Consider the following 27,821-nt stretch of genomic DNA (forward strand, 5'->3'; position numbering starts at 1 on the left):
TATATATATATATATATATATATATATATATATATATATATATATATGAAAGGGCTCCTAAGAACAACAATCATACTTCATTCTTGCAATAGGGCTTTACCATTTACAAAATGCCCTCCTCATACCAGTACTGTGAGATAGGTAGGATGAGAATTATTATTCCCATTTTGTAGATGAGGAAAACTGAGACTCAGAGAGGTGGGATGCTTTGCATGTGATAGAGCTGGGGCTCAAACCCAGGTCATCTAACTCTAAAACTGGCCCAATTTGCATCACAATGCCTCTTTCTAAAGAAGCAGCTGCCTCAAATGATGTATGGGGAGCCCAAGGCATACAGGAAGGCTGGATAGGCTGCTGAGGCCATTCATAGACCTTGGAGCCCCAGATGCCCAGCCTCCACACGCTCCACACTCCAGAATGCAATCTGTATTTCCAATTTCCCATACGATCCTACAATCAATCAATGTAACATTAATTAAAATGGAGCAAGAGATGGATGTTCATTTGGCAAAGGACGGCAGCCCTCCAGAATTATATTTTTCTGGGCTTCCCAGGCACCCTTTCTGTACTGGCTTTATCCCAGAATAGAGTCCTCTTCTTTAATCCTACCAGCTTTAAGAATTTCTCTGTTGGTCTGCCACTGTGCAGGGCAGTTTCCATTTGCAAGAGCACAGCTGGGCAACTGTGCTTATGAGCCCTCCCTGAGGTGAGACTTCCTTTGCTGGAAAGAGCTACCCTGGGGCATTTCCTTACCTTTAGATCTGAAGTACCTTCTTGTTCTCATAGAAGAGAACATAGAATATTAAAATGTAGGACACAAAACATTAGAGCAGAAAGGGAGGTTAAAACATGAAATATAACTGGAAAGGAGCTTAGAACATAGAATGCTAGAACATAGAACATAGGATTTGCTAAAGCTGGATGGAAGCCTAGAATGTAAGAACATAATTTAAAGCACAGAATTTTAAAGGTAGAAAGAGTTTAAAATATAGATGTTAAAATGTAGAGCATAGGGCTTAAGACAAAGTTCTATATAGTCAAAATTATGGCTTTTCCACTAGCAATGTATGGCTGTGAGAGCTGGACTATAAGGAAAGCTGAGCACTGCAGAATTGACACTTTTGAATTGTGGTTTTAGAGAAGACTTTTGAGAATCTCTTGGACAGCAAGGAGGTCAAATCAGTCAATACTTAAAGAAATTAATTCGGGCTATTCACTGGAAAGTCAAATACCAAAGCTGAAGTTTAAATACTTTGGCTATATAATGAAAAGATGGGACTCATTGGAAAAGACCTTGATGCTGGGAAAGACTGAAGGCAAAAGGAGAAGGGGATGGCAGATGTATAGATAGTGTCATGGAAACAATGAAGATGAACTCAGGCAGACTCAGAGAAATAGTGGAAGATAGAAAGGCCTGGCACGCTATGGTCCATAAGGTCACAAAGAATCAGACACAACTGAATAATAAAGATTTAAGAGATGAAAGGGAGCTTAAAATTTAATAGCAAAGAAAATGGAATGTTAAAACTAGGAGGGAACTTAGAACAGAGATCATTAGGACATAGATCATATCTTTTAAGTCCTAAATGAAAGCTTAGAATGTGGACTATTAGAGCACAGAATACATTGTTTCTCCCTGTGTGACCTTAGGCAAATCACTTAACCTCTCTGGGCTTCATTTTCCTCAGCTGCAAATGGAAGTACTTGGACTAGACGTTCTCTGAGGTCCTTTCTAGCTCTGGATCTGTGATCCTATATTAAAACGAGAGGAGAACTTGGAACATAAAATGCTAGAACACAGAATACAGAATGTTAGAACTGACAACACCCACACAAAAAAAACTAGCCATGTAACCTTGGGCAAGTTACTTAACCCCAATTGCCCTCCAAAAGGCAAAAAAAAAGAATGTTAGAACTGGAAGGGAGCTTAGAATATACTCTTAAGCATAATAACGCTATGTACAAAAATATTTATAGCAGTTCTTTTTGTGGTGGCAAAGAATTGGAAATTGAGGGGATGCCCATCAGTTGGGGAATGGCTGAACAAGTTATGGCATATGATTGTGATGGAATACTATTGGGCTATAAGAAATAATGAGCAGGTGAGCAGAAAAATCTAAAAGAATTATATGAACTGATGCTGAATGAAATGAGCCAAACCAGAAGAACATTGCACAAAGTAACAGCAACATTGCGCAATGATCAACTGTGATAGACTTAGCTCTTCTCAGCAATACAATGATCCAAGACAATTCCAAAAGACTCATGATGGAAAATGCTATCCACATCCAGAGAAAGAACTATGGAGTCTGAATGCTAATCAAAGCCTACTATTTTCACTTTTTTGTTGTTTTTTCTTTCTTATGGTTTTTCCTTTTGTTCTGATTCTTTGTTCACAACATGACTCATGCAGAAATATCTTTAACATGATTATATATGTATCACCCATATCAGATTGCTTGCTGTATTGGGGAGAGGCAAGGGAGGGGAAGGAGGGAGAAAAATTTGGAACTCAAAATCTTGTAGAAATGAATGTTGAAAACTGTCTTTACATGTAGTTGGAAAAAATAAAATACTATTAATTTGGAAAACCATAATAATACTAATAATTCACATTTATATTGGGCATTGAGACTTGTAAAGCGTCTCCCTTACAACAGCAGCTAGGTGGCACAGTGGACAGAGTGCTAGCTCTGGAATAAGGAGGACCTGAGTTCAAACCCAGCCTCAGACACTTACTAGCTATGTGATTCTGGGCAAATCACTTAACCCTGTTTGCCTCAGTTCCTCTTTTGGAGAAGGAAATGGCAAAACCTCTCCAGTATCTTTGCAAAAAACAAAAAAACTAACAAACCCTAAAAGACAGACACAACTGAAATAACTTAACAACTTCCTTACTATAATAACCCTGTGAGGCAGTGAAGTGAATAATATCATCCTCGTTTAACAGAAGAGGAAACTGAAGCCCAGGAAAGTAGAGAAGAATGTTTTCAATGGAAGCAACTTTAAAGGTAATCTAGTCCAGTCCCCTGACTTTATCTATGAGGAAAGTGATGCTGAATGACCAATTGACGAACATAATGAGCACCTGCTGCAACCAAAGTAGTAGCTTATGGTCAGAAAACAATACTGGAGGGTGGCTAGGTGGCACATTGAATAGAGCACAAGTCCTGGAGTCAGGAGGACCTGAGTTCAAATTCAGCCTCAGACACTTAACACTTACCAGCCACGTGACCTTGAGCAAGTCACTTGACCCCAATTGTCCTTCAAAAAGCAAAAAAAAAATTTTAATTAAAAATATAAAACAATACTAGGGAGACAGAATAACCCTTACTCCAGCAGGAGGGAGGAAAGACAGGAAACCCACAAATCTCTGTATGAGGACATCATGCAGAACTTTTCTCTTCTCCAAGAAGCCTCCTATGACCAGTTCTTTCCCAAAACTTATTATGAGCTAAGGAAGAACTCACCACCAGGGATCTTTCCATATTTTATTGAAGTTCATTAGCTTCACAAGTATGACTTAGAAAATTGAGATTCTGATGCCAGATACCCTAACCGTGGTGCTGAAAGCTTTTCTTCTCAAAAGTTAGGCTAGCCAAAAAATTCTGAACTCAAATAGAAAGAATTAAGTGGGGAAGTTTGCTCCATCACCCAAACCTAGGCAGAAGAAACCCCTTTATTTGTGCCTAGACATAGCCTGAGACTAATAATAACAGCTCACTGTCTGTACAATGAATTACAGTTTGCAAATTACTTTGTATCCATTATCTTCTTTGACCTTTGAAGATGAGGACTGCAACTTTTGGGTTTGGGTTGTTTGGGAGGTTTGGGGACTTTTCATACCTAGAGCTCAACACAGGCCTTGTACACAGTAGATGCTTAATAAATGATTGTTATATTGAAAGTTTTGAAGTAAAACAGGTTTCCTCATTTTGCAAATAAGGAAACTGAGGTAGAGAGGCAGTATATACAGTGAAAAAAAATCGCTGATTCTGGAGTCAAAGGACCTGGGTTCAAATCTTGCTTCTAAAACTTACTATGTGTGTAACTTTGGACAAGCCACTTCATCTCCCTGGGCCTCAGTTTCCCTATATGTAAAATAAGGGGGTTGGCCTAGATGTCTTCTTAGGTTTCTTTCAGATACTACAATTTGTCTAAGCCACACAACTAGTAAATGGAAGAAGGGGGGCTCAAACTAGATTTTCTGACTCCATTGTTAGAGCTCTCTCCAAGGTACTAACCAGGTTGCCTCTCTCCTAGCTCTGGTTAATTCGCGTACCAGACAGCAAAAGTGCAGATGCGGGAGGGACAATGAGGGCATAGAGCAGAATGGGAGCCTAGAATTTGGCTTACTGCAGTCCAAGGTGGAGGACAGGGTGAGGGGAGAGGTGGGGGAAAGCTCTTAACAACAATAGCTCACATTTATATAACTCCTTAGGGTTTATGATGTGATTTCTTTAAACAAGTCTCTGAAGGGAGCTATCTAAATTTTATTATCTTTATTTTACAGATGGGAAAACTGAGGCTCAGACAACACTCGTGTTAGACACTCATAGAGGAAGTATCAGGGCTAGGATTTCAGTCCAGGTCTCCTGAATCTGAATCCAGCACTCATTCTTTTATATGCCATGATATTTTCTACCACATCACACTGCCTCTCCCTTATGAATCTCCCCCTAGTGGGAAGATGGAACAGTAGGGGAAGGACAGCGATGAGAAGTGACTTCTGTTAACAGCAACTCCTAAACTTTGCCCTAGTTCTGACTGTCCTGAAAGAAACTAGAAGTAAACAGAAAATTCCCAAGAAAAGAGGATTTTCTAAGTCATTCACCCTGGATAATAAATTTATGTTATAATAAATATATTTATGATAAATTCTAACTAAATATTTATAATGAATTATAATTATTTATAACAAATTTCTTTATGATTAATTCATAAATTAATTTATAATGAATTTATAATGAACTTATAATAAATGAATTTATAATAAACTTATTTATAATGAACTTATAATAAATTTATAACAAATTTATAATAAATAAATATATAATAGTTTATAAGAAATATATTTATAATGAATGTATAATTTATAATAAATTCATGCTATTTTGTTGTTATTTTATCTATAATTATTTTATAATAAAATTTTATGATTAATTTATAATGAAGTTATAATAAATAAATGTATAATAGTTTCTAAGAGATATATTCTAATGAATGTAAAATGTATAATAAATTTGTACTAATATACAATTATTTTATTTATAATAAGATTTTGTGATTATTCATAATAATTTATAGTAAATTTATTAGCTCAATGTCTCCCCAACAATTATAGGAAATCTAAGAATCTCTTTCTTCTTTCCTCTACTTCTTTCTCCCATGTCAGCCACTGAGCTGAGGCCTACCACCATCCAAGTGCCAGAGTAGTTTCCTAGCAGTGAGAGTGAGATGGATAAGGAAGTCAGGGTAGTCCCTGGAGAAGCAAGTTGGAATTAGGAAGCATTGTATTCTTAAAAAACAGACACTACACTGTATATACTCTTTTGGCCCACTACTAGGCACAGAGCCCAAAGAGGTCAAAAACAGAGAGAAAGGTGTATATATATATGTATATATGTGGATATGTATATGTATGTATATTTATTTATTTATTCATAACAGTACTTTTTATGACAGCAAAGAACAGATTGCACCAGAAAGTCTATCATTTGGGGAATGAAGAAACATTTATTAAGTACCAATTAGATACCAAGTGCTTTGCTAAATATTTTTTAAGTATTATCTCATTTGAAACTTGGGAAGACATGTATGAATCAATAGAAAGTGAAGCAAGCAGAACCAAAGAAATAATTTATATGATGACCACAATGATGTAAATGGAACAGAAGGGAAAGATTTCAGAACTCTGATCAATGAAATAACCAATCTTAATCCCTGAAGACTAACAAGGAAACATACATTACCCATCTCCATTCAGAAGTGGTGGACTATAGGTGTGGAATGAGACATAAGTAGACAGACATAGCAGATATGTTGATTGGTTTTTGCTTAACTGAATTTCTTTGCCACAGAGAAGGACTCTTTGGGGGGTGATGAGGTTATTGGGAAGTTACAGCAATTTTTTAAAAGTTCTCAATAAATAATTATTTTCTTTAAAAAGCAGCAAGCTGGAAACCAAACATACAGGCAAACTGATAGAGTGGGGTGTTCAATCAGTTTGTCAAGTGACGCCTCCTATATGAAACCTTCCCTGATTTCCTCTGTGGGTCACAAGTTTCACTTTGAACCTCATATGGCTTTTTTTCTTGCATCTAACAGATTTATCATGTAATTTTCTTAATAATACCTTTATGTCTTATCCTTTTACTGGACTATGAGCTTTGTGAGTGTAGAAATGTTGTCTGACTTAGACTTTTAATCTCCCCAATGCCTGGCACAGGACAGTGAACACAGTAGGTACTTAATAAATGCTTGAGGAATGAATGAATGAATGAGTGAATGAATGTCAACTACTGAGTAGCCATGGTAGAGCTCTACCTGACTAGTGTTAGACCTCAGATTCCAAGATGGCATCAGGTGTGTAGGGGGAGGGAAAGGAGATAGGTGACAAATAAAAGGCATTGGAAGACAGAAATGGGCAAGAACAGCAGTAGCCTTCCTACTTTTAGATTGATAAATAAGGATAAAAGTTGGCCACAGAAAAGTGGGGGGGTGGCACAAGGGTGGGGCAGAAGAGTATTGTCAATCAGACTTCAAACCGTTAAAGATAACATAGAGCTTTAAGAGTTAGACTCAGATGAGGGTTGTGACGGAAGCAGCTCATGCTGGCTGGTGAGAGCCAATTGTTAAATTGTCAGCTTGAGAAGTTACAACTTGGAAATTGACAAATGCTACAAATTAGTGCTTGATTTTTTGTTTTATTGACTGTATAGAATTAAGAAAGTGATAGGGCAGCCAGGTAGCACAGTGAGTAAGAGCACCGGCCCCAGAATTGGGATGACCTGGGATCGAATCCGGGCTCAGACACTTAGCACCAACCCAGATACACCTGGCCATGTAACCTTGAGCAAGTTACTTAACCCTAATTGCTTATGGGTGGCCAGGTGGCTCAGTGAATAAGAGCACTGGCCCCAGAGTCAGGATGAGCTAGGATCGAATCTGGGCTCAGATACTTACCATCACACCCAGAAATAACTGACTGTGTAACCTTGAATTGAACCCAATTGCTTTAAAAAAAAGTGATGAAGAAAATTTTAAGAATGCAGATTAAACTTAAAAATGAAGTGGAGACATTTTTTTCAGAGAGTCAGATGTCAAACATTTACCAAACACATCCCTGTTTGGAAAATATTTTAAAGATCCTCTATATGCCCTTTAATTTTACAGAAGTGAATTTTTGAAATCCAAAGAAATAAGGGGAATTACCCAAGCTAATATAGGGAGTAAGTGACAGTCAGGATTTGAATGCAAATTTTCTGACTCTATGTTCAGTGTTCTTACTGCTCATTACATCTTATCACCTACTACCTCTCAATACAATAAACTAAATTAGTTTTGTCACAGCAGTACTTTTTACATATTTGCTTGTATTATTCACATGTAAAATTACTACCATGCTCAAACTAACTGAATCAGTGAGCTACATAGATTCTGAAAATGGTAGGCATGACAGAGGGCAGTTAGGTGGCTCTGTTGTGCACAGAGCACCCAGCCTGAAGTCAGAAAGACTCATCTTCCTGAGTTCAAATAAGATCTCAGACACTCACTAGCTGGGGTGACCCTGGGCTAGTCACCTAACCTTGCTTGCCTCAGTTTCCTCATCTGTAAAATGAGGTAGGGAAGGAAATGGCCAAACACTCCAGTATCTCTGCCAAGAAAGCCCTAAATAGGATCACTGCAAAATGACTGTACAACAAACCTCACATTTGAAATGAATGTCTCTCAGGCATCTCAAATTCAACAAGTCCAAATCAGAATTCATCATGCCTCCAAACTCACCCCTGTTTCTGTGAAGGACACTACCATCACCCAATTAGACAGAACTTGATGCATTCCTCAGACTCCTCACTCTCTCACTTACCTCCCATATCCACTCAGTTATCTAAATCATCACATATGTCCCCTTCTCACCACTCACACAGCCAAACCCTCATCAGTCCTCACCTAGACTATCACAAAGGCCTCTGCTTGGTCTCCCCTATTCAAAACTCTCCTCCAATATATCCTCTTCACCTCTACCAAAGTTACCTTCCTAAAGTGCTTTCTCCCCTAAAGGATACAAGGTTGGGTGCTATTGCCTCCTATTCAATAAAATCCAATGGTTCCCATTACCTCTGGAATCATATGTGTGTACATATACACACGTGTATTTTTTACTTTTGTATAAACAAATCTTGACATTTCTATATTTCATGAGTGTCTATGTATGTGCAACACCAGCTTCAGTATGTATACACATATGTAAATATATGTGCATACATAGACACACATATACATATATACACACACACTTTTCTACTTGACATGTAAAGTCCTTCAGAACCTAGTCCCAACCTACCTTTGCAACCTTATTTCATGCTCCCTACCTATACTCTTTAGTCCAGCCAAGCTGGTCTTCCAGCTGTTCCTTATACCCAATCCTCCATCTCCTCTCCTCAGCACTTTACATTCAAAATGCTCTTTCTTTCATTCCCTCCTTTCTTCCCTCCCTCCCTCCTTCCTTCCTTCCTTCCTTCCTTCCTTCCTTCCTTCCTTCCTTCCTTCATTCCATATCTTTGTACTATCTGTCCCCTGTGCCTGTAATGTTCTACCTTTTCATAGTGTGTGTGTGTGTGTGTGTGTGTGTGTGTGTGTACACATACTTTGGGGTTTCAAAGATGAGTTTGGTCATTACTTTCCATTAACCAGAGGATGCAGCTTATCTGGGTAGCATCATTCCAATTCCACAGCAGATGTGCATAGCTTATTCCACTCACTTTCCTCTTAATCTCAAAGCACAGGAGGAATGACCCTCACATCTGTCCAGACAGCCCAGGATAGAGAGTGTCTTTAGGTTCCCACCAATGTACCTCCCGGTTACCAAGTCTCTCCTGAGCAGCAGAAGTTGGAATGGCCCCTCTCATCCTCCAAAGACTTTTATTCCAGTCAGATTCCAGCCCTTGCCATAAGACTTAAGTGTTAACAACACAGGAAGCTTGCTAATTTGCTACAAACTTATGTTGGAATTTAATGAGACAGATCTGTCTTGGGTCTCATAGGAGTTTAGTGAAAGTACCCAAAGGGTCCAATAATCCCCATTCTTACCTACTTCTTCCAAAAAAACCCCAAACCCCATTACTGCTATTATATCACAAAATCACAGAAACATCTCAGAGATGGAAGGACCTTCAGCAACCATCTGGTTCAACCCACACCTGACCAAGAATTCCCTCTGTAACATAGACAAGTGGTTATCTTGCCTTTATTTGAAGACCTCCAGGAAAGGGGGATCCTGCTTAACTCTGGAGGCAGCCCACTCCACCATTAGGAGGCTCTTTTTTCCAGAGACAAGCCTAAACTGATCTCTTTGAAATATCCACCCTCTGTTCCCACTTCTGCCCTTTGGGGCCACTGAGAACAAAATGAATCCCTCTTTCACAGGATAGCCCTTCAAATACCTGAAGACAGCTAGGATTCTCCTCCCCTTTCCTCATCTCTCCAAGTATTCTCTTCACTAGTCTAAACAACAATAGTTCCTTAAATTTCTGCTCATTTGGCACAAATCCAAGACCCTGCACCTTATCCATGGCCTTCCTAGACCTGAACACAGTATTCCAGATGTGGTCTGAATAGGTCATAGTACAGAGGCACTAAGACCATCCTAGGTCTATACCTATACCTCTATATACCTCTGGTAATACAACCCAAGATGGTAACCATTTTCTTGGCAGCCATATCATACTCAGCTTGTAGTTCACTGAAATCCCCAGATCTTTTTCAGTCAAACTGCTGTCTTCCCCACACACATATCTTGTGTTGATGAACTTGATTTTTTTGAATCCAGTTATTAAGACTTTGCATTAGTCATTGAATTTCAAATACAACTTATTTTTTTCAACCCAGTGTTCTAGACTTTGAGGAGCTTTTGAGTACTGACTTTGTCACCCAGGGCTTTAAATCATCTATAAATCTAATGATCACACCATATATCTTTATCCAAGGAATGGATAAAAGTGTTAACCATTAGGGCCAAGCATAGCTCCTTGGGGCACTCCACTAGAGACCTTTCAATCTTGGTTCTAGTATACCACAGTTTATAAATTAAGGATAGGACAAGAAATTGGGCTCTGGAATTCTCAAATGAGGATTTCAGTGAAGCTATTTGCAAGTCCATAGGGAGGCTGTCAATTCCTTCACATCTTTTTGGGTCAAATCCTGGGAGGGTGTGGTGGGTGTGGTGGGTATGAGAGAAGACACAGAAAAAGCAACTTACAAAAAGACATGTGACTTAGAAGGATTCCCTACTGAAAGAAGACTGTCCCAGTAAAGAGTAAGGCCCATACCAATGGCTTCAACAGTTTAGAATGGAAACAGACGGGAGGAAAGGATGCCTACCTGGACTTCCCGTGTATGGTAGGCGATGATCAAACCCAGAAGGATGATGGTGGACAGACTGATAAGGCATTTCAGGGCCAAAGAAAACATGGAATCCTGAAAGGGAAAAATGAAAGAGAATTAGAAGACGGGAAGAGCAGGGACAGAGTGGAAGAAACAATCCTATGTTACTCCAGGAGAAGAGGGAAAAGACTGACTGTTCACCAGGTGCCCAGAGGAGTGTGATACTTCAGGAGGTTCTAAGAGTAGGGATGACTATGGAACCTTTGGAAATAGGTTAGTACTTCCTAAAACCTGCTTTCATAAGAACTTAGAATTAGAGCTGAAAGGTCTCTTACAAGGCCATCAAATTGAAATCCTTTCATTTTTGCAGATGAGGAAATTGAGGCATAAAGAAGCTAAGTAACTTGGTCAAGGTCACACAAGCAGCAAGTAGCAGAGACAGGATTTGAACTCACACCCCCCCCCAAACCCAACTGCCATTATACCATACTGTTTTCATTTCTGCCATATGGCTCAAAGAAAGGATTAGTGAGTAAGAAGAGGGGAGCAGAACAGGAAGGACATGGTAGGCAACAAGAGAGGAATTTTTCAGCCAAAAACCAGAGCCCACCTGAAGGGTGATGTTGGACAGTGCCTCCTTAGTAGCATTCTGGTCTCTGCTCCTTTGCTCTGGTCCTACCTTCTACATGCTCTGAATAGGAGGTGGGGAATATCCCCTGTTCACTGGGAGACCAAAAGAAAACCTTGTCCCTTTACAAGCATTAAATTCATTAAGGCAGCTAAGTGATAAAATAGAGTGTTGGATTTGGAGTAAGGAAGACCTGAATTCAAGTACTGTCTCAGACATTTACCAATTATCTGACTCTGGGCAAATCATTTAACCTCTCTCAGCCTCAGTTTCCCCATCTGTAAAAATTAAGCTAATAATAGTAATTACCTTACAAGGTTGTTATGAGGATAAAATGAGATATGAGCAAAACGCTTTGCAAATTTTAAATTGCTATGTAATAATAAATAGCGTTTATATGGTGTACTATGGATTGCAAAGCACTTTACATATGTTAACACATTGAGTATGTAAACGCTAGCTATTAAAGTACCTACTATCGAGAGCATTTAGACCAGGACAAGGAAGATCCAATTTTTTCTCTCATAGTGCTTACCGTATAAAATTTGTACAGCAAGAACAGAACATAAAGTGAAATCTTCTCCAGGAACTCTACTCTTATGTCCTATTAGGTCCCTGTAGCCTCCTCTGTTCTCCCAACTTCGATATACTTTCCCTCTCAAGTTACCCTATCATTGCAGTCAGTCCTCCACTGGGCAGCCAAGGAGATTTTGCTAAAGCATATATCTGACTCTCCTCTGCTTGTCAAGGAGTTTCAATGACTCCCTATTTACCCTTAGGATTAAATGAAAAACTTAGGCAGTTGCATTTAAAGTTTATGTTCTACTCCCTTCCTATCTCCAGTTGGCTTATATTTTACTCTACTCATTGAACACTTTAATCAGTTCTGCCAGCCTCCTTGTAGGTCCTTGAACAGGACATCCTGATTCCTATCTCCCACCACTGACAGCTCCCCATGCCTTCACCTCTTAACTTCCTAGTTTCCTTTAAGCCTCAGCTCAAATCCCACCTTCTGCAGAAAGGCTTTCCCAATTCAGCCCACAGCAACCATCCCCTCAGCAAGATCATACCTTCCCAATGAGATTGCCTTCCATTTGCTATTTGTCTCTCTATTTTTCTGTCTCTTGTCTCTCTGTCTTTCTGTCTTTGCTTCTGTCCCTCTCTGTCTCTTTGTGTGTCTGTCTCTCTCTATGACTCTTTGTCTCTCTGTGTCTGTCTGTCTCTCTGCTTGTCTCTCTCTCTGTGCATCTGTCTCTGTCTCTCTCTGACTCTCTGTCTTTCTGTCTCTTCCTCTGGTCTCTCTCTCTGTGTCTCTGTCTGTGTCTGTCTCTGTCTCTCTGTCTCCCTGTCTGTCTCTGTGAGTCTGTCTGCCTCTGCCTCTGTCTCTCTGTTTCTGTCACTCTGTGTGTGTGTGTCTCTCTCTGTCTCTCTGTCTCTGTCTCTCTCTCCCCCATCTGTCTGTCTCTCTCTGACTTTCTGTCTCTCTGTCTCTGTTTCTGTTACCCTCTGTGTGCCTGTGTGTCAGTCTCTCTCTCTCTGATTCTCTGTCTCTCTGTCTTTCTCTCTCCACACACACACACATATATCTATACATCTATATGTACACATTTGTGTATCTTGTCTGTACCTAATTATTCATATATTGTCTCATCTATTGGAATGCGATCTCCTTCAGGGAGGTAACTACTTTTTGTCTTTCTTTGTATCCGTGCCTGGCATATAGTCAATGTTTAATAAAGGCTTTTTGACTCACTGACATATGACAGACCTTCAATTACTCATTGATTGATGGATTGAGGAGACACAAACCCCAAATGGGGTCATGAAGAGTCAGACATGACTGAAATGACTGAATAACAACAACAATAACATTGTGGTACAATGGAAAGAATACTGCTCTGGAGTCAGAAGACCTGAGTTTCGTGATCTTGGGGAAGACATTTCGCTTCCCTGGGCCTCAGTTTCTTCTCTTTTGGCAGTCAGTGAGCATTCATTAAGCCCTTACCTTGTGCCAAGCACCACACCAAGGGCTTCCTCAGTTTCCTCACATATAAGATGAGGGAGTTGATAGGTTCTGGGTCCTGCTCTATTTCGTACATATGTTTGCACCTATTTAGTTACATGTTGTCTTTGTCTCCTACTATTAGAATGTAAGCTCCTTGGGGCTGCTAGATGGTGCAGTGAATAGAGCACTGGCCCTGGAATAAGGAGCACCTGAGTTCAAATCCGACCTCAGACACTTAACACGTACTATCTGTGTGATCTTGGGCAAGAAACTTAATCCCAATTGCCCTGCCTTCCCCGCTCCAAAATGAAAAAAAAAAGAATGTAAACTCCTTGAGGGCAGGGACTATTTTTTTCCCCTATTTAATATCCCCAACACTTAGCATAAAGCCTGGCACATAGAAAGTGCCTAATATATTCTGGTTGACTATTGACCTCTACCAAAATGGAGCTTCTTAGGTGCCTATAGCTCTGGAAATGGAGAAACCCTCTCAATCCTAATGGAACATAAGAACACAAACCCTCTGTAGGCAAATAGAAATAAAATTGACGTTTATTGAACACCTTCTATGTGCAAGGGGCAGCTAGGTGCTCAGTGGAGTCAGGAAGACCTGAGTTCAAATCCAGCCAAAGACATTTACTAAGTGAACCTGGTCGAGTCACTTAACCCTGTTCCATCATCTATAAAATGAGCTAGGGAAGGAAATGACAGACCACTCTAGTATCTTTGCCAAGGTAAGAGAATAGAAAGCCATAGTCCTGACTTCAAGGATATTCTTCTCTGGAAGTGCTTCTTAGTGTCTAGCCACAATACTTCCTTCTTCCAGGAAAGGCCACCAGGACCCAGAGCCTCTGCAGAAGGCATCTGGAGTGAATAAGTGGTGGACCCTTTCAGGACAGGATCAGTGAGGAGAAAAAGAGCTCAATCTTCCCTTAGGTAGGATCATTTTAAACTCTTTAAAACATTTTGAGGACTCTCCCAAAGAGTTTTTGTTTATGTGGATTATATCTTTCTATATTTACCATATTAATAATTACCATATTAGAAATAATAACATCTTAGTGTCATTATGAAAATAGTTTGGACCTTATGGTCCTCTAAAAGGGTCTCAGGGAGTCTCAGGTTTCCCTGGACCACACTCTAACTGCTGACCTAGCAAATAGACATATCTTTTAAGGGGAATGAATTGGGGAATGATTCTGGAGATTTTAAGCTAGGGAATGTCCATAATTTTCTTCTCATAGAATCTGAATGCATCTGGGAAACTTCATTTGTCTCTGTGGAGGGGTTTAGATGTGATTCATATTGACCCCTTTTCACACCCTGAGCCCTTCGGGGTCAGAAATTGCTTGGATTTAGAATTTGACTATTTCGACCTTTTCAGAATGCAGAATGAAGAAGATGGGAATAGGGGTCATCATTTTCCTTTATGGGGTCAGAGTTCCTATCCCCTTGTTTTCTGACTTTGGCCAGAAGTATCTTTCCACTTAAATGATTTTGGCCTGGTCAGAGACAAGACAGATATTCTGGGTCAGTGGAGTCTCTGGGAGCATTATGAAGCACTCTTCATGCCCTAGAGATCATATTTTTGCCAGTAATATCCATGGTATGCCAATAAAGACACACACACATACACACAAGTCATTCTTAATAAGGATAAATTTTAAAATAAATAAAACCGGATTGGGCCAAAGGACACTGGCTTACTAAATTCCACGAGGGCTGGGACTGCATCTTATCTACCCTGACTCTGCCCTCCACTGTCAACAGAGCCTCTGCATATATACAGTGGCTTAATAAGTACTGTTGGGGTGGCTTGGTGGTGCAGTGAATAGAGCACCGGTCCTAGAGTCAGGAGGACCTGAGTTTAAATCCAGCCTCAGACACTTAACACTAGCCATATGACCTTAAGCAAGTCACTTAATCCTAGTTGCCCTGCCTTTCCCCCTCCAAAAAGGAAAAAAAGAATACTGTTGAAGGCTAAAAGACTGGAATAGAAAATTTACTTGCACATTAAAAAATGGAATTGATTTTCTGTGCTTCTTATCAGAGTCAAAACAAGGCTTGTTTACAACTGAGTCATGTGGCAAAAATAGTGGTAGGGGCTCAAGCATGGCCTCCCTTGAAAAGGGAAAGACTGCCACTAATCCGTAGATGGCAGACAGAGACCCTGGGATCAGGCACATTAGGGTAAGGCTTCTGCATAAAGGTGAAGGGGTAGGAAGCAGGGAAGGGCAAGAAAAGAACTTACCCCAGTCCACCATCAAATAGCTTCCTATTTAGATCAATCATTCTTGCTAACCAGGTGCTGAACTTGATTGTTCCCACAGTCCAATGCCATTGTGTGCTGTCCATGCCCTCCAAATTAGGCCCTCTGGAGAAAAGTCCCAGTCACCCTGCCCTAGTCACGGCTCTGATTCTTGGTCTTCACTGGAGCTGGCCACCTTGAGTTTTTTGATGACTAGGATTGACACAGACCTAGTCAGCCTCTTACTTAAATGTCATCTCCCCCAACAGGGTCAGCCCAGGAACATTTAACACTGCTTTCAACCAGATCCCAGCTAGAAAATAACAAATGAGATCATAAGGCTGGAAGTAATCTCAGTGTCATCTGGTCTCTCCCCCAGTTCACCAGGGAGACTGCACTGAAACCCGCCTAGTTTTCATGGAATTCTTCATTCCAACTAACCAACTAACACTTAATATACATTGCCTTCTACGAGAAAAACACTGAGGGAGATAGAAAGATGATTGAGACATAGCGCCTGCCCTCAAAGAGCTTACAATTTACAAGGAAAGCCAAGATGCATACAAACGACAATAATATAAAATAAAATTCTCCACCAAAGACCTCCTCCAGTGCCTTGTAATGACATGGTAATGACCCAGGTGTTATGTCAGAGCTACTTCCCCTTCCTTTTATGGACACTGGCCATGGCCAGAATTTTTTTTGTTCAGTCATTTTCAGTCATGTCTGACTCTTCATGACCATATTTGGGGTTTTCTTGGCAAAGATACTATAGCGGTTTGCCATTTCCTTCTCCGGCTCATTTTAAAGATGAGGAAACTAAGGCAACCAGGGTTAAAGTGATTTGCCCAGGGTCACACAGCTAGTAGGTGTTGGAGGCCAGATTTGAACTCAAGAAAAGGAGAGTTCCTGAGTCCAGGTCTATCCACTGCTCTATCCACCTATCTTCCTACTTAAATGACCCTGATTCTCAAAGGCCAGGCCAGCAGAGTTCAGACTCTGACTGATCCTTTCCAGTAAGAAAAGCTTTGAGTCAGCCTGTTTCCTACAATTGAGAACCAGCCTGGGGATGGTCATCATCAAAAGCTTGGCCTGGGGGGCTTAATTTCTCTTGGCTACAATAACCTTAGAAATAGCCTCCTACGGCATGGAGAAGTCACTCTGTGGTGTTGGAAGGAATATGAAGGACAAACAACAACTTCACTCCTCTCCCTTGAATCTTCTGAATTATTGAAAGATGAAAGGGAATGTCAGTGGATAAAGAGGCATGAATAAGATGTTGTGTGAGCCCTAAGAATGCAGGTGAAAGGCACTAAGGACAGGAGTGGCAATGGGGAATGGAAAAGGAAAGGAAGAAGTCAAAGACAAGCAATGTCAGTATCATTTGGGGCAGCTAGGTGGTGCAGTAGATAGGGAGCTGGACCTGGAGTCAGGCGGGCTCATCTTCCTGAGTTCAAATCCTGCGTCAGACACATACCAGCTATGTGACCCTGGGCAAGTCACTTAACCCTGTTTACCTCAGTTTCCTCATCTGTAAAATGAACTGGTGAAGGAAATGGCAAACCACTATAGGATCTCTGCCAAGAAAACCCCAAATGTGTTCACAAAGAGCCTGATATGACTTAACAACAACAGTCTTAACATTTTTCGCTGATGCAGCAATAGGTGATTAAAGGAATTATTTCTCATTTGATTTCAATTATTTTTTTTAAAACAACAGAGCTCAGCACTAACCTCTTTCATAGGAAGGCTGGCTGGTTGCCAGATTTGAATCCTGGTCATATTACTCATCAGTTTGTGGCTTTAAACAAATACCATCCCCTCTCCGGGCCTCAGTTTCCTCATCTGTAAAGCGAGGAAGGTTGCACTAGGTGGCCTCTAAAGTCCCTTCTCTCTCTAGATCCAGGAATTCCATACTTCATGGGGCCATTTTGCTTTGTTCTTATCAGGGGAAACAAGAAGTTAAGTGTGAATGAAGTGAGGAGCACTTTGTTGGGAAAACACTTAGAATCTCTGTCAGTCCTCCTTGTCAGACAGTAGGGGAGGCCTTGTCTCCAGTCTTTCTTCTTGATACCATTCTAGTCTCTGGAGACACCTTGCCCAGGATTATATTACAGTTTGCAGTATTCCATGTAAATTCCTGGGGATCAGGGACCACCTACTAATGCAGAGTCCTTAGAAACAAGACTGTCAGGCACCTGATAGGCTTCTAGCTATAGACACAGCTGTCAGCTTTATGGAGTGGTTTGTTGAACCACAGAGAGCAGGCAAGTGAAAGGATCTCCAGATTTAAATTCAGGAGGGGTTTTTTTTTAGTAGTGTCTGATTCTTTGTGACCCCATATGAGGTTTTCTTAGCAAAGATACTGGAATGGTTTGTCATTTCCTCCTCTGGTTCATTTTGTAGATGAGGAAACCGAGGTAAGTAAGGTTAAATGACTTGCCCAGGGTCACACAGCTACTAAGTGCCTGAGGACACATTTGAATGTTCCTGATTCCAGGCCCAGCACTCTATCCACTATACCACCAAGCTGCCCTAAGATACTGGAGTGGTTTGCCATTTCCTTCTACAGTTCATTTTCACAGAGAAGGAAACTGAGGCAAACATAGTTAAGTGACTTGCCCAGGGTAACACAGCTAGTAAGTGTCTGAGGCCAGATTTAAACTCAAGAAGATGATTCTTCCTGACTTTGGGGCACAGCAGCACCTAAAGTCAGGAGACATGCATCCAAATCCTGGTTCTGCTACTTTGTAGTTGAATGTCCTTGGACAATTCACCTCCTCTCTCTGGGTCTTAGTTTCCTCATCTGTAAAATTGAGGGGTTGGGTGTAGACTGGATGATCTCAAAGTTACTTCATGCTAAATTTATGATCCTAAGCTCTATGAGCTTCATTTTCTTCATCTGTAAAATGAAAATATAAGGGGGTTGATCAACATGATTATTATCAAAGATTTTCCTGGAGTAAATTCTGGGTGGGCAGAGCAAACCAAAGAAAAAATATGACTTTGGGGGGGGTGGCATCAATCTTGAAATTAGAGCTGGTCTGTGTAAGCACCAAGTCTTGGTCACTAAGAATCAATCAGGAACTATCTGTGTTCGCTTAACAAGGCTCTCAACCAAACAGGCATACCTTAAATTTTCCATGGGGAGATGCCCATCAGCTATCCTGGAAACTCATCAAGCCCCTGAAATTGATCAGGAGACTCTGCTGATCTGCTGTCCTTACCCTCAGACACCCAAGTCCAATATTGTCCAAAGGATCAAATTGAGATCACGTTGGTAAATTACTCCATTATGGAAAAGCATGATTCAAGTGACAGTTATTAAGTATAGCATGTTTCAACGCTTATCATGGACCCATAGAATCTCTAGGCCTACATCATATAAAGCTATGTTAAGGGTGAATCATAGAATCATTGCATTCCAGAAGAGAAAGGGAAACAGGAGGTCATTTAGCCCAACCCTCTCATTTGTTAAAGGAAGAATCTGGGGCACATAAAAGTGACTCCCCTATATTCATATAGCTCGTAAGTAGCAAATGCAGAATGTGATTAATAGGACATTTTCCTATTATTCTTTAGGATTTTTCAGTTTTCCTCATAACCACCCTGTGAAATAAATCAGTTGCCAAATTCAAATAGAAATGGGGACCACAAATCTGTCATTAAGGATCCCTGGGGTGCATATTGGTTTAGAAAACCACATATGAACTTCATCTGTGTTCTATTGTATTTTGGTTAATTTTGCTAAATATTTCTCAGTTGGCCGCTCTTGGGAGTGTTGCTGCCATGTGTCTGAAAACCTCTGAAGTAGATGGTAGAAGTATCATTACCTTTGTTTTGTAGATAGGACGTTGAGTCTCAGAGAAGTTAGGTGACTTAGTCAAGTCTCAGGGGCAGGACTAGAACTCTTATCTTCTTACTCTTTTCCATCACCCCCAAGAATTCCAACCCTATTTCCTTTGCAACTAGAGCAGAGGCCAACAAACAGTGAGTACTTTCTAAGCATTTGTTAACTAGGATTCAGCTATTTGGAGGCCACAGGAGATGTCGTTAAGAATTTGGAGTGGCAGCCCCCAAAGTGGATCTAACAAGGCACTGTCCAGATTTGACAGCTGCTGTACAAGCGGATGGGAACTGAGGCTGGCACCAAGCCACTGACACCAGCCCACATCAGGCCATCTGTCCCCACAGCCAGGCTTCCCTCATCAACCTGCACAGTTCTGCTACACACCTCCTTTGCCCCTCAAACAACATGCTAGCTTCCATTCCCTTTCACCATTAGTCTGGTCCCTGGGGCTTTGACAGAAGGTGATGGAATACCAGGCTTTGGTTTCTGATCCAGCTATATAAATTGCTATGCTATCCAGCATCAGAGTTTACAGAGGAAAGGCCAGAATTATAATGATTACAGTAGATCTTCCCAGAGTCTCTGAAGTTTTAAATGTGTTTTATCATTTGAAAGCAAAAACAAAAAAGAGAAAAATCATCTATAACCCCTGAGAAGAATTAAATAGGAAATCACAGCATTGATTAAGCATAGGAAATACCTATACCTTCTAACTTTATATTATTATTGTTGCTATTGTTACTATTAACTAACTCTTATATGGTATCTTATGATTTACAAACTACTTTACAAATATTATCTCATTTTATCCTCATAACCCTAGGAGGTAGATGCCATTATTATCCCCATCTTACAGATGAGGAAATTGAAGCAAACTGCAGTTAAGTGACTTGCCTAGGGTCACACAGCTAGTAAATGTCTAAGGCTGGATTTGAACTCAGGTCTTCCTGACTCCAAGTCCAGCATTCTATCCACTGTGCCATCTAGCTGCCTCATAATGTTTTATGATCTAGCATTCCTGTTAGCCAGGTTTTCCCTAGTCCCTCCACCTGCTAATGCCTTTTGTCTATATTTATGCACATTTGTGTATATGTGTGTATGTTGTCCCCCCTGTTAAAATGCTAATAGCTAACATCCATATTTCTCTTTAAGGTTTGCAAAGTGCTTACACATATAATCTTATCTGATTTTCACAAACCTCTGAAGTAGGCACTATTTTTATCTCCATTTTGCCGATGAGAAAATGGAAGCTGAGAGAGGGTCAGTGACTTACCCAAGGTCATCACATATAGTATCTAAAGTAGGATTTGAACTTGGGTTTTCCTGACTCCAAGTTCAGCGATCTAGGCATTATACCGTCTAGCTGTCTAGAATGTAAGCTCTTGGAGGGCAGGGACTCCTTGATTTGTGTTTTGTGTCCCCAGGGTCATACACATTGCCTAGCATGTGATATAGCTGAATAAGCGCTTGTGTGATTGAATGACTGATCTCCTCATAACCTCCCCTGAGACTCAGAAGGCTTTGGGGACCTAGATGAAATTGATTTTTTTTGTTTCGCTGGCACAGGTTGCAGACATCATACAATAGACAGAATAAAGATGCCATGTGCTTCCGGTGTTAGGATACATCAAAAGCACTGTGTGTGTGTGTGTGTGTGTGTGTGCGCGCGCGCACGCACATCAGGGCTCCAAGGCTCTGTAGTTTTGTTGGTATGGATACACTTTCCACCCAAAGAGATCCTGACCCCTTGAGAGTTGCTGGGATTGGAAAATTCATTATCTTTTGCTGCCAAACTGTTGATGACCAGCTTAACTAGGCCAGACCTTAGACACTAAGTCCAACACAGGGCCCATGGTCAAAGCTTTTCTTCTTGGTCAGAAATACAGCTGCATATACTAGGCTGGCATAACCCTCAAGGTCACCTCTATGCCACAACGAGGCATCCCGGGGTCAGAAACTTAGAACTGGAAGGGCCCTTCCAGATCATCTTGCCCAATCCTCTCATTTAATAGATGAAGAAACTCAGGTTTGGAAACAGTAAGTGAATTGCCTATGGTCACGTGGCCAGTATTTCAGGGGCCTTCCTGACTCCAAGTCAAATATTCTGTCCACTACATCAAGGCCTTTGAATATCAGAATGAGGATTTTGGTGGAACTGTGTATACATCTCATTTTACAGATGAGTAACTAAGGCAAACAGGGATAAGTGACTTACCCAGGGTCACATGGCTAGTAAGTGTCTGAGGTCAGATTTGAACTCAGGAAGATGAAGTTTGACTTCAGGCCCAGAATATTATCCACTATGCCACCTAGCTTTGTGCATGTATATGTATTGTATATACATATACATATACATATGCATTGTATATACATATACATATGCCTATGTGTCCATGTACATGCGTGTCTGTGCATACATGTGTCCCTATATATGAATACATGTATACACACATGTGTGTATGCACACATACATATATACACATATCTTTGCAAAGGGTTTTGCAAACTGACTGCAGAGCCAGTGTTCCTTCCAATGTGGCATGCTGCCTCTCACTCTTCTTAACACAGACTAATCCTCTCAAACTTTTCCACTTGATTTAATTGGCATATGCGGAGGGGGGGGGGGGGAGGAAAGGTTGAGTACTTCTGGAATTCAGTCAACTAACATCACTGACCAGTGAAACTCCACAGACATCTCTATGACATTTGTTTCAGCCCTAGAAATATGCAGAAATCGATTATTAAAATTCTAAGGAAACTGAGGGAGGTGAGTACCATGGGATGCCTGACTGATCCAGTAAGAGGCAAGACGTGTATACACACACAGTGTGTACATACATATGGACATCTCTATAAACACATGTTGCAATGTGTGTGTACATATACATATATATAATTGTAATCTTGGTCAATCTCTGCTTATCTCTTTTTCTCATCTATAAAATGGGGATAAGGTCACCAATTTGCAGGGTTACCATGAGTCTCAAGTGAGATAATGTCTATAAATGCTTCACAAACATTAAAGAGTTATATAAATGCCAACTACTGTTATAGCTATTCTTTTGAGTGCATGTGAAACCACATATTGAGTGACCACATTTGATCAAATGTACATAATAAATGTGACACCGTGTCTGTTTACGTGAATATAGGTGAGTAAATAGGCATGCCTGTTTTCCAGGGTGTGTCCCTGGTACTTTTGAGAATTTGTCTAAGTGAGTGTGTAATGTTGCCTCATTTTTGCCTCTATGTCCCCAGTGCTCAACAGCCCTGCCGGGAACATAGTAATCATTTGATAAATGCTTGTTGACTGAGTGTTGTACTTGGAGGTATTAGGGCAGGTCCACTGTGATTTCCTCAGACTAGAACTGTCCAATGAGATCAGCAAAAAAAGTCAAAAGTCAATGTTAACTCACTTTGGCATCTAATTCCCCTGCAAGACTTCCCTAAGTTCTAGTGGATGCAACATAGGAAATTGATTCTCAACTACTTTCTTTTAATAATTTAATATTTTCCCCTCAATTTCATGGAAAGACTCCAAAATTGATTGATATTCAGCATTAGCAGAATATTGTGGCTCTGGAATGGATGTCCTAATTAGACACTCTTGCTAATTAATGCTATGCAAATTAAACCAGCCCCTTATTCACTGCCAAGTAGCACTGTCTTTTTCCTCCTTACTTATCCGTAATGCATGGTTCCTTTCCTCAGACCCAACACTATTGCAAATAAATAAGATCTGACACCATTTCTACTCTTCTTTCCTTTTCCTCTTTTCTCTTTCTTTTCTATTCTCTACCCCTTTCTTTCCCAGTTCTCTCTCTCTCTCTCTCTCTCTCTCTCTCTCTCTCTCTCTCTCTCTCTCTCTCCCCTCCCCCCCATAGGATGATAGTAACAGAGATCAAGAAGGAATTTCAGAATCCACAAAGTCCTATCTCCTGATTTTGTTGGTGAGGAAACTGAGGCCCAAGGAGGTTAAGTGTCCAAGGTCATACTGGTAATAATTGTTCTGGGTAGAATTTGAACCCAGGTCTTTGACTCCAGAGCCACTGGGCTTTTTTTCCATTGTAGAATGCTATATTGTAACAGCATTATAGCAGAGCCAATGTATTTTTCCATGTAGTATTTTTCTCTTCTTATCTCAGACCAATCCTCCCAGACTTCCCCACTTGATTTAATTGGCATGGGGAGGGAGGGGGGAAGGGGAAGATAAGAGGCTGGGTACTCCTGGAAATCAGTCGACTAACTCATCACTGACCAATGAAATTCCACAGAACCTTTCTGTGACATTCTTTTCAGCCCTGGCAATATGCAGAAATAGAAAATTAAGATTCTAAGGAAACTGAGGAAGGTTAGAAAGTGTTACATGATGCCTGAATGATCCAGTAAGAGGCAAATTATGATTATGGAACCTTCCTAAGTGGAGAGGCTTCTGTAGACAACTGCCCAAACACACTTACCAATAGCACTAAAGTGAAACAGGTTTAAGAATAATGATAATAATAATATAATAATAATAGCTAGCATATTAAGCTACTATTAGCACTTTAAGGTTTCCAAAGCACTTTACAAATCTCATTTTATCCTCACAACAATCCTAGGATATAGGTATTATTATTCTCCCCATTTTACAGATAAGGAAACTGAGGCAGACATACATTAAGTGATTTGCCCAGGGTCACACAGCTATGATGTGTCTGAGGCAGGATTAAAACTCAGGTCTTCCCAACTCCAAGTCTATCCACTAAACCACCAAGTTGTTTAAATTTGTAGTCAGAAATTTCCAAGTAGCAAATACTCCCAAGGCCATCACTTCCTCCTGTCAAGAAGGAGATAGTGTGGTACAGTGGAAATAACACTGGTAGTAAAGTCAGGAGACTTCAATAATAAAGGAAAAGGAAGAGGAAGGAGGAGAAAGAGAATGAGGAAGAGAAGGAGCAGGAGACGAAAATGAAGATGAAAAAGGAGGAGGAGGAAGAAGAGAGAGAAAGAGAAGAAGGTGAAGAAAAAGAAGGCAGAAGAGGAAAGAGTAGTGGTGGTAGTAATAATAGTAGGGGAAGGAGGAGTTGGTAGTAGTAGTGATAGCTGGTATTTTATAGCACTTTCTATACAACAATTCATTTGGTCTTCACAGCAACCCCGTAATGTAGGTGCCATCTCTATCCCATTTTATGGATGAGGGAATTGAGGCTCAGAGATTGACTTGCCCAGGGTAACAGTAAATATAAGAGGCAGGATTTGAATCCAAATCTTCCTGAGCAAAAGCTAGCACCCCCTCTGTTATGATAATTCCTTGCTCTGCTTACTAGGACTGTATCCTCAGTTCACTACTCTGAATCTTTTTTCCCTTTACCCATAAAATGGGTATAAAATGTTTGCACTATATATCTCACAGGGTTGTTGTGGAGAAAGTACTATGTAAACTACTAAGGGCTATATAATTGTGAAGTATCATTAATAATAAAGAAATGGGGAAGTTCTTTTCTTTAGGACATGAGGACTATGGGAGTCGGTTGCCATTCTCATATAGAGAAACCAAGATAAGTTTCATTCTAGGGAAAGTCCAGACAGAACACAGTACAAAAAAATGGAACCCAGAGCCCTTGGCCAAGGATGCCTGCCCTTGGGGCACAGAATGCAAGACAGGTAGATTTGGCAGAGGACGCTTGTCTGAAGATGATTCTGCTGGTAGCTGCCAACTATTTCCAAGGTCATGGCACTGCCTATGAAGAGGAAATCTTTTCAGTTCATCCCTACCCCACCCCACCCTCACTTCTGTCTTCACTCTTGCATAGTTTTTGTTTCAACATCCTTCTTAAACTTGTCTTTAAAGTCAAAATGGGGGAGAGAGACAGAGACAGAGAGACAGAGAGAGAGAGAGAGAGAGAGAGAGAGAGAGAGAGAGAGAAAGGAGAGACAGAGACACAGAGAGAGACAAAGAGAGACAGAGACACAGAGAGAGAGGGCCCAGTCTGAGTCAAGAAAAACCCAGGTTCAAATCCCATTTCTGTCTCTTATGACTTATGTGACCAGAGACAAATCCCTGAGGGTCTCTGAGCCATCCACATGGGAAGAATGGTACCTGCAATACAAACCTCCCAACAGGGTTGTTGTGAAAAGCAAATGATCTTAGATGATAGATGTCAAGACCTTATTAAACCCCAGAAGGATTTAAATGTAATGTAAATGTAAATGCCAACTGTCATGATTATTAGAATATATCTCTATATGTCTTATCTCCCATTAGGTCAGAAGCTCCATGAGGGCAGAGACCTCTAACCTGTGTAACCCTGCCAATGCCTACTAAAGTGCTCTGCATACAGTAAGTGATTAATAAATGTGTGTTGAATCTTAGACTGTAGTTTGGAATCCATCTACACATTGTCTCCCTCCATCCTACCACCAGACCCTGAACAAATACCCTAGTAGTGGTTTCCCTATCCTGACCAGCCTCCCTTGGATCCCACATGATCACAGACCTCTCTGACTCCCCACTATTACTGCCCACTCATATGTAATTGGTTGCCAAGTCTGGTCAATCCTATCTCTGGAGTGTCTCTCCTATACATCCCACATCTTAATTCCCAGCTTAGACCTCCACCCCTCGCGCAGGCCCTCACCTCTTCTTGCCTAGGTTATTACAGCAACACCCTGAGTGAGCTTTCTGCCTCCAGCCTGTCCCCTCTCCAAACTTGGTACTCAACGAATTTCTCTAAGGTGATGCTCAGATGATGGTGCTCCTTTACTTAGAAAAACAATGCCTCATGAGAGAGCTGATCCTACTAGTCAGGGGTGTACACTGTGAATAGGAAGCAGGTTCTCAGCACGACCTTTCCAACAGTCGATATCTCCTAAGTCTTCCTCTGCTTCATGCACTATTATTGATGGGAAGAAAAAATGAATGAGGAAGGAAGGAAGGAAGGAAGGAAGGAAGGAAGGAAGGAAGGAAGGAAGGAAGGAAGGAAGGAAGGAAGGAAGGAAGGAAGGAAGGAAGGAAGGAAGGAAGGAAGGAAGGAAGGATGGATCATAGCTATTCATACATGCTATATAATTGCTGGACTTCTTAGAATCATACCTTGTCAAGCCAGAAGGCTCAATAGAGGCCATCTACTGCAATGTTGTCAGACAAATAGATATGGACGCCTGATGGCCACATATTGACTTGTTATTGTTGTTATCGAGCTGTTTTCATTCATATCCATTTTGTGACCCCATTGAGGGTTTTCTTGGCAAAGATACTGGAGTGGTTTGCCATTTACTCCAACTCATTTTACTGGTGAAGAAATGGGTGCAAACAGGGTTAAGGAACTTGCCCAGGGCCACACAGCTAGTAAGTGTCTGAAGTCAGATTTGAACTCACAAAGATGAATCTTACTGATGTCAGGTCCAGCACGCTATCCACTTTGCCCCCTCGCTGCCCCAGATACCCTCAGGGAACTTACATTCTAACAGGGGAAGACAACAAGTAAAAGGGAACTGAGAACCAGAGGGGCCAAGAGGAGGTAGCAAGGAGTAAAAGTCTGGAGATTTAAGAGTGGAACTGAGATAAAAGTGAGCATAGCTAGCTGGGGCACTTCCTTCCAGGGAGGTTCTGGGTAGGAACTTGCCAATCAGAGGGGGGTGCCGGGGAAGAGGCATCACCAAGGGCCATAGAATCAGAGGACAAGAAGTTCCATGGGGTGGAGGCATCTCAACCCTACACCAAGTTGACAGGAGGAAATACAAAGGATAAACATAACAGCAAAGGGAGTAATGAGTGCTTGAAATATCCCAAGTATGAGAACCAGAAAGGATGTTGGAGAGCATCTCATCTCTGTCTTTCATTTTATCATTGAAGAACCTGGGGTCCAGAGAAGCAAAGACTTTCCCAAGCTCACTTAGGAGCTAAATAGCAGAGTACCTTCAAATCTCATGAAAAGAATGGGAGATGACTGAGGGGGTTCAGAAGATGGAAGCAGAAGGCGGAGGGGGAGTTGGGTGATAGAATTATCAGATGATGGACAGAAAATGAGTCATCAGTAATAGGCAAAACTGGATTTCCAAACAAAAGCTAATGAAATCAAGAGAGGCAGGGGAGTATTTCATTATGGATGTTCAAAATACCGTTACTCACCAAAAGGAAGATGACTATGTTAGGTAGTCTCAGGGCTACCTGTCTTTGGGGCATTACCAAAGAAAATGGCTAATTTGGAGCTGAGTTAGATTCTTATAGGTGGAGCAGTGGATAGAGAAATAGTGGAGGCAGGAAGTTATTCAGTATTTCAGTGATATCTGTCTCTTTGTTACTCCATTTGGAGTTGGGGTTTTTTTTTTGGCAAAGATACTGGGGTGGTTTACCATTTCCTTCTCCAGCTCATTTTACAGATAAGGAAACTGAGGAAACCAGAGTAAGTGACTTGCCCAGGGTCACACAGTTAGTAAGTGTCTGAGGCCAGATTTTAACTCAGGAAAATTAATCTTCTTTTTATTTTTTTATTTTTGGAGG

The 27,821-nt window shown here is 40.9% G+C and overlaps 1 protein-coding gene across 3 annotated transcripts in view; it reads right to left on the minus strand.

Annotated features, from left to right (window-relative positions):
• The window catches only part of KCNN3 (potassium calcium-activated channel subfamily N member 3), a 306,058-nt gene that overhangs the window by 201,925 nt on the left and 76,312 nt on the right, over positions 1 to 27,821 (minus strand). For all 3 annotated transcript variants that reach the window (XM_069078248.1, XM_069078250.1, XM_069078249.1), the window contains exon 2: positions 10,603 to 10,698. In XM_069078248.1, coding sequence (XP_068934349.1) covers positions 10,603 to 10,698 — 96 coding nt within the window. The remainder of the gene's footprint in view (positions 1 to 10,602; positions 10,699 to 27,821) is intronic.

This window comes from Petaurus breviceps, unplaced genomic scaffold (assembly GCF_028583685.1).
Source record: "Petaurus breviceps papuanus isolate PSGF00001 unplaced genomic scaffold, PetGlider_PUasm1.0 91023, whole genome shotgun sequence".
In the NCBI taxonomy this organism is placed as follows: Eukaryota; Metazoa; Chordata; class Mammalia; order Diprotodontia; family Petauridae; genus Petaurus; species Petaurus breviceps.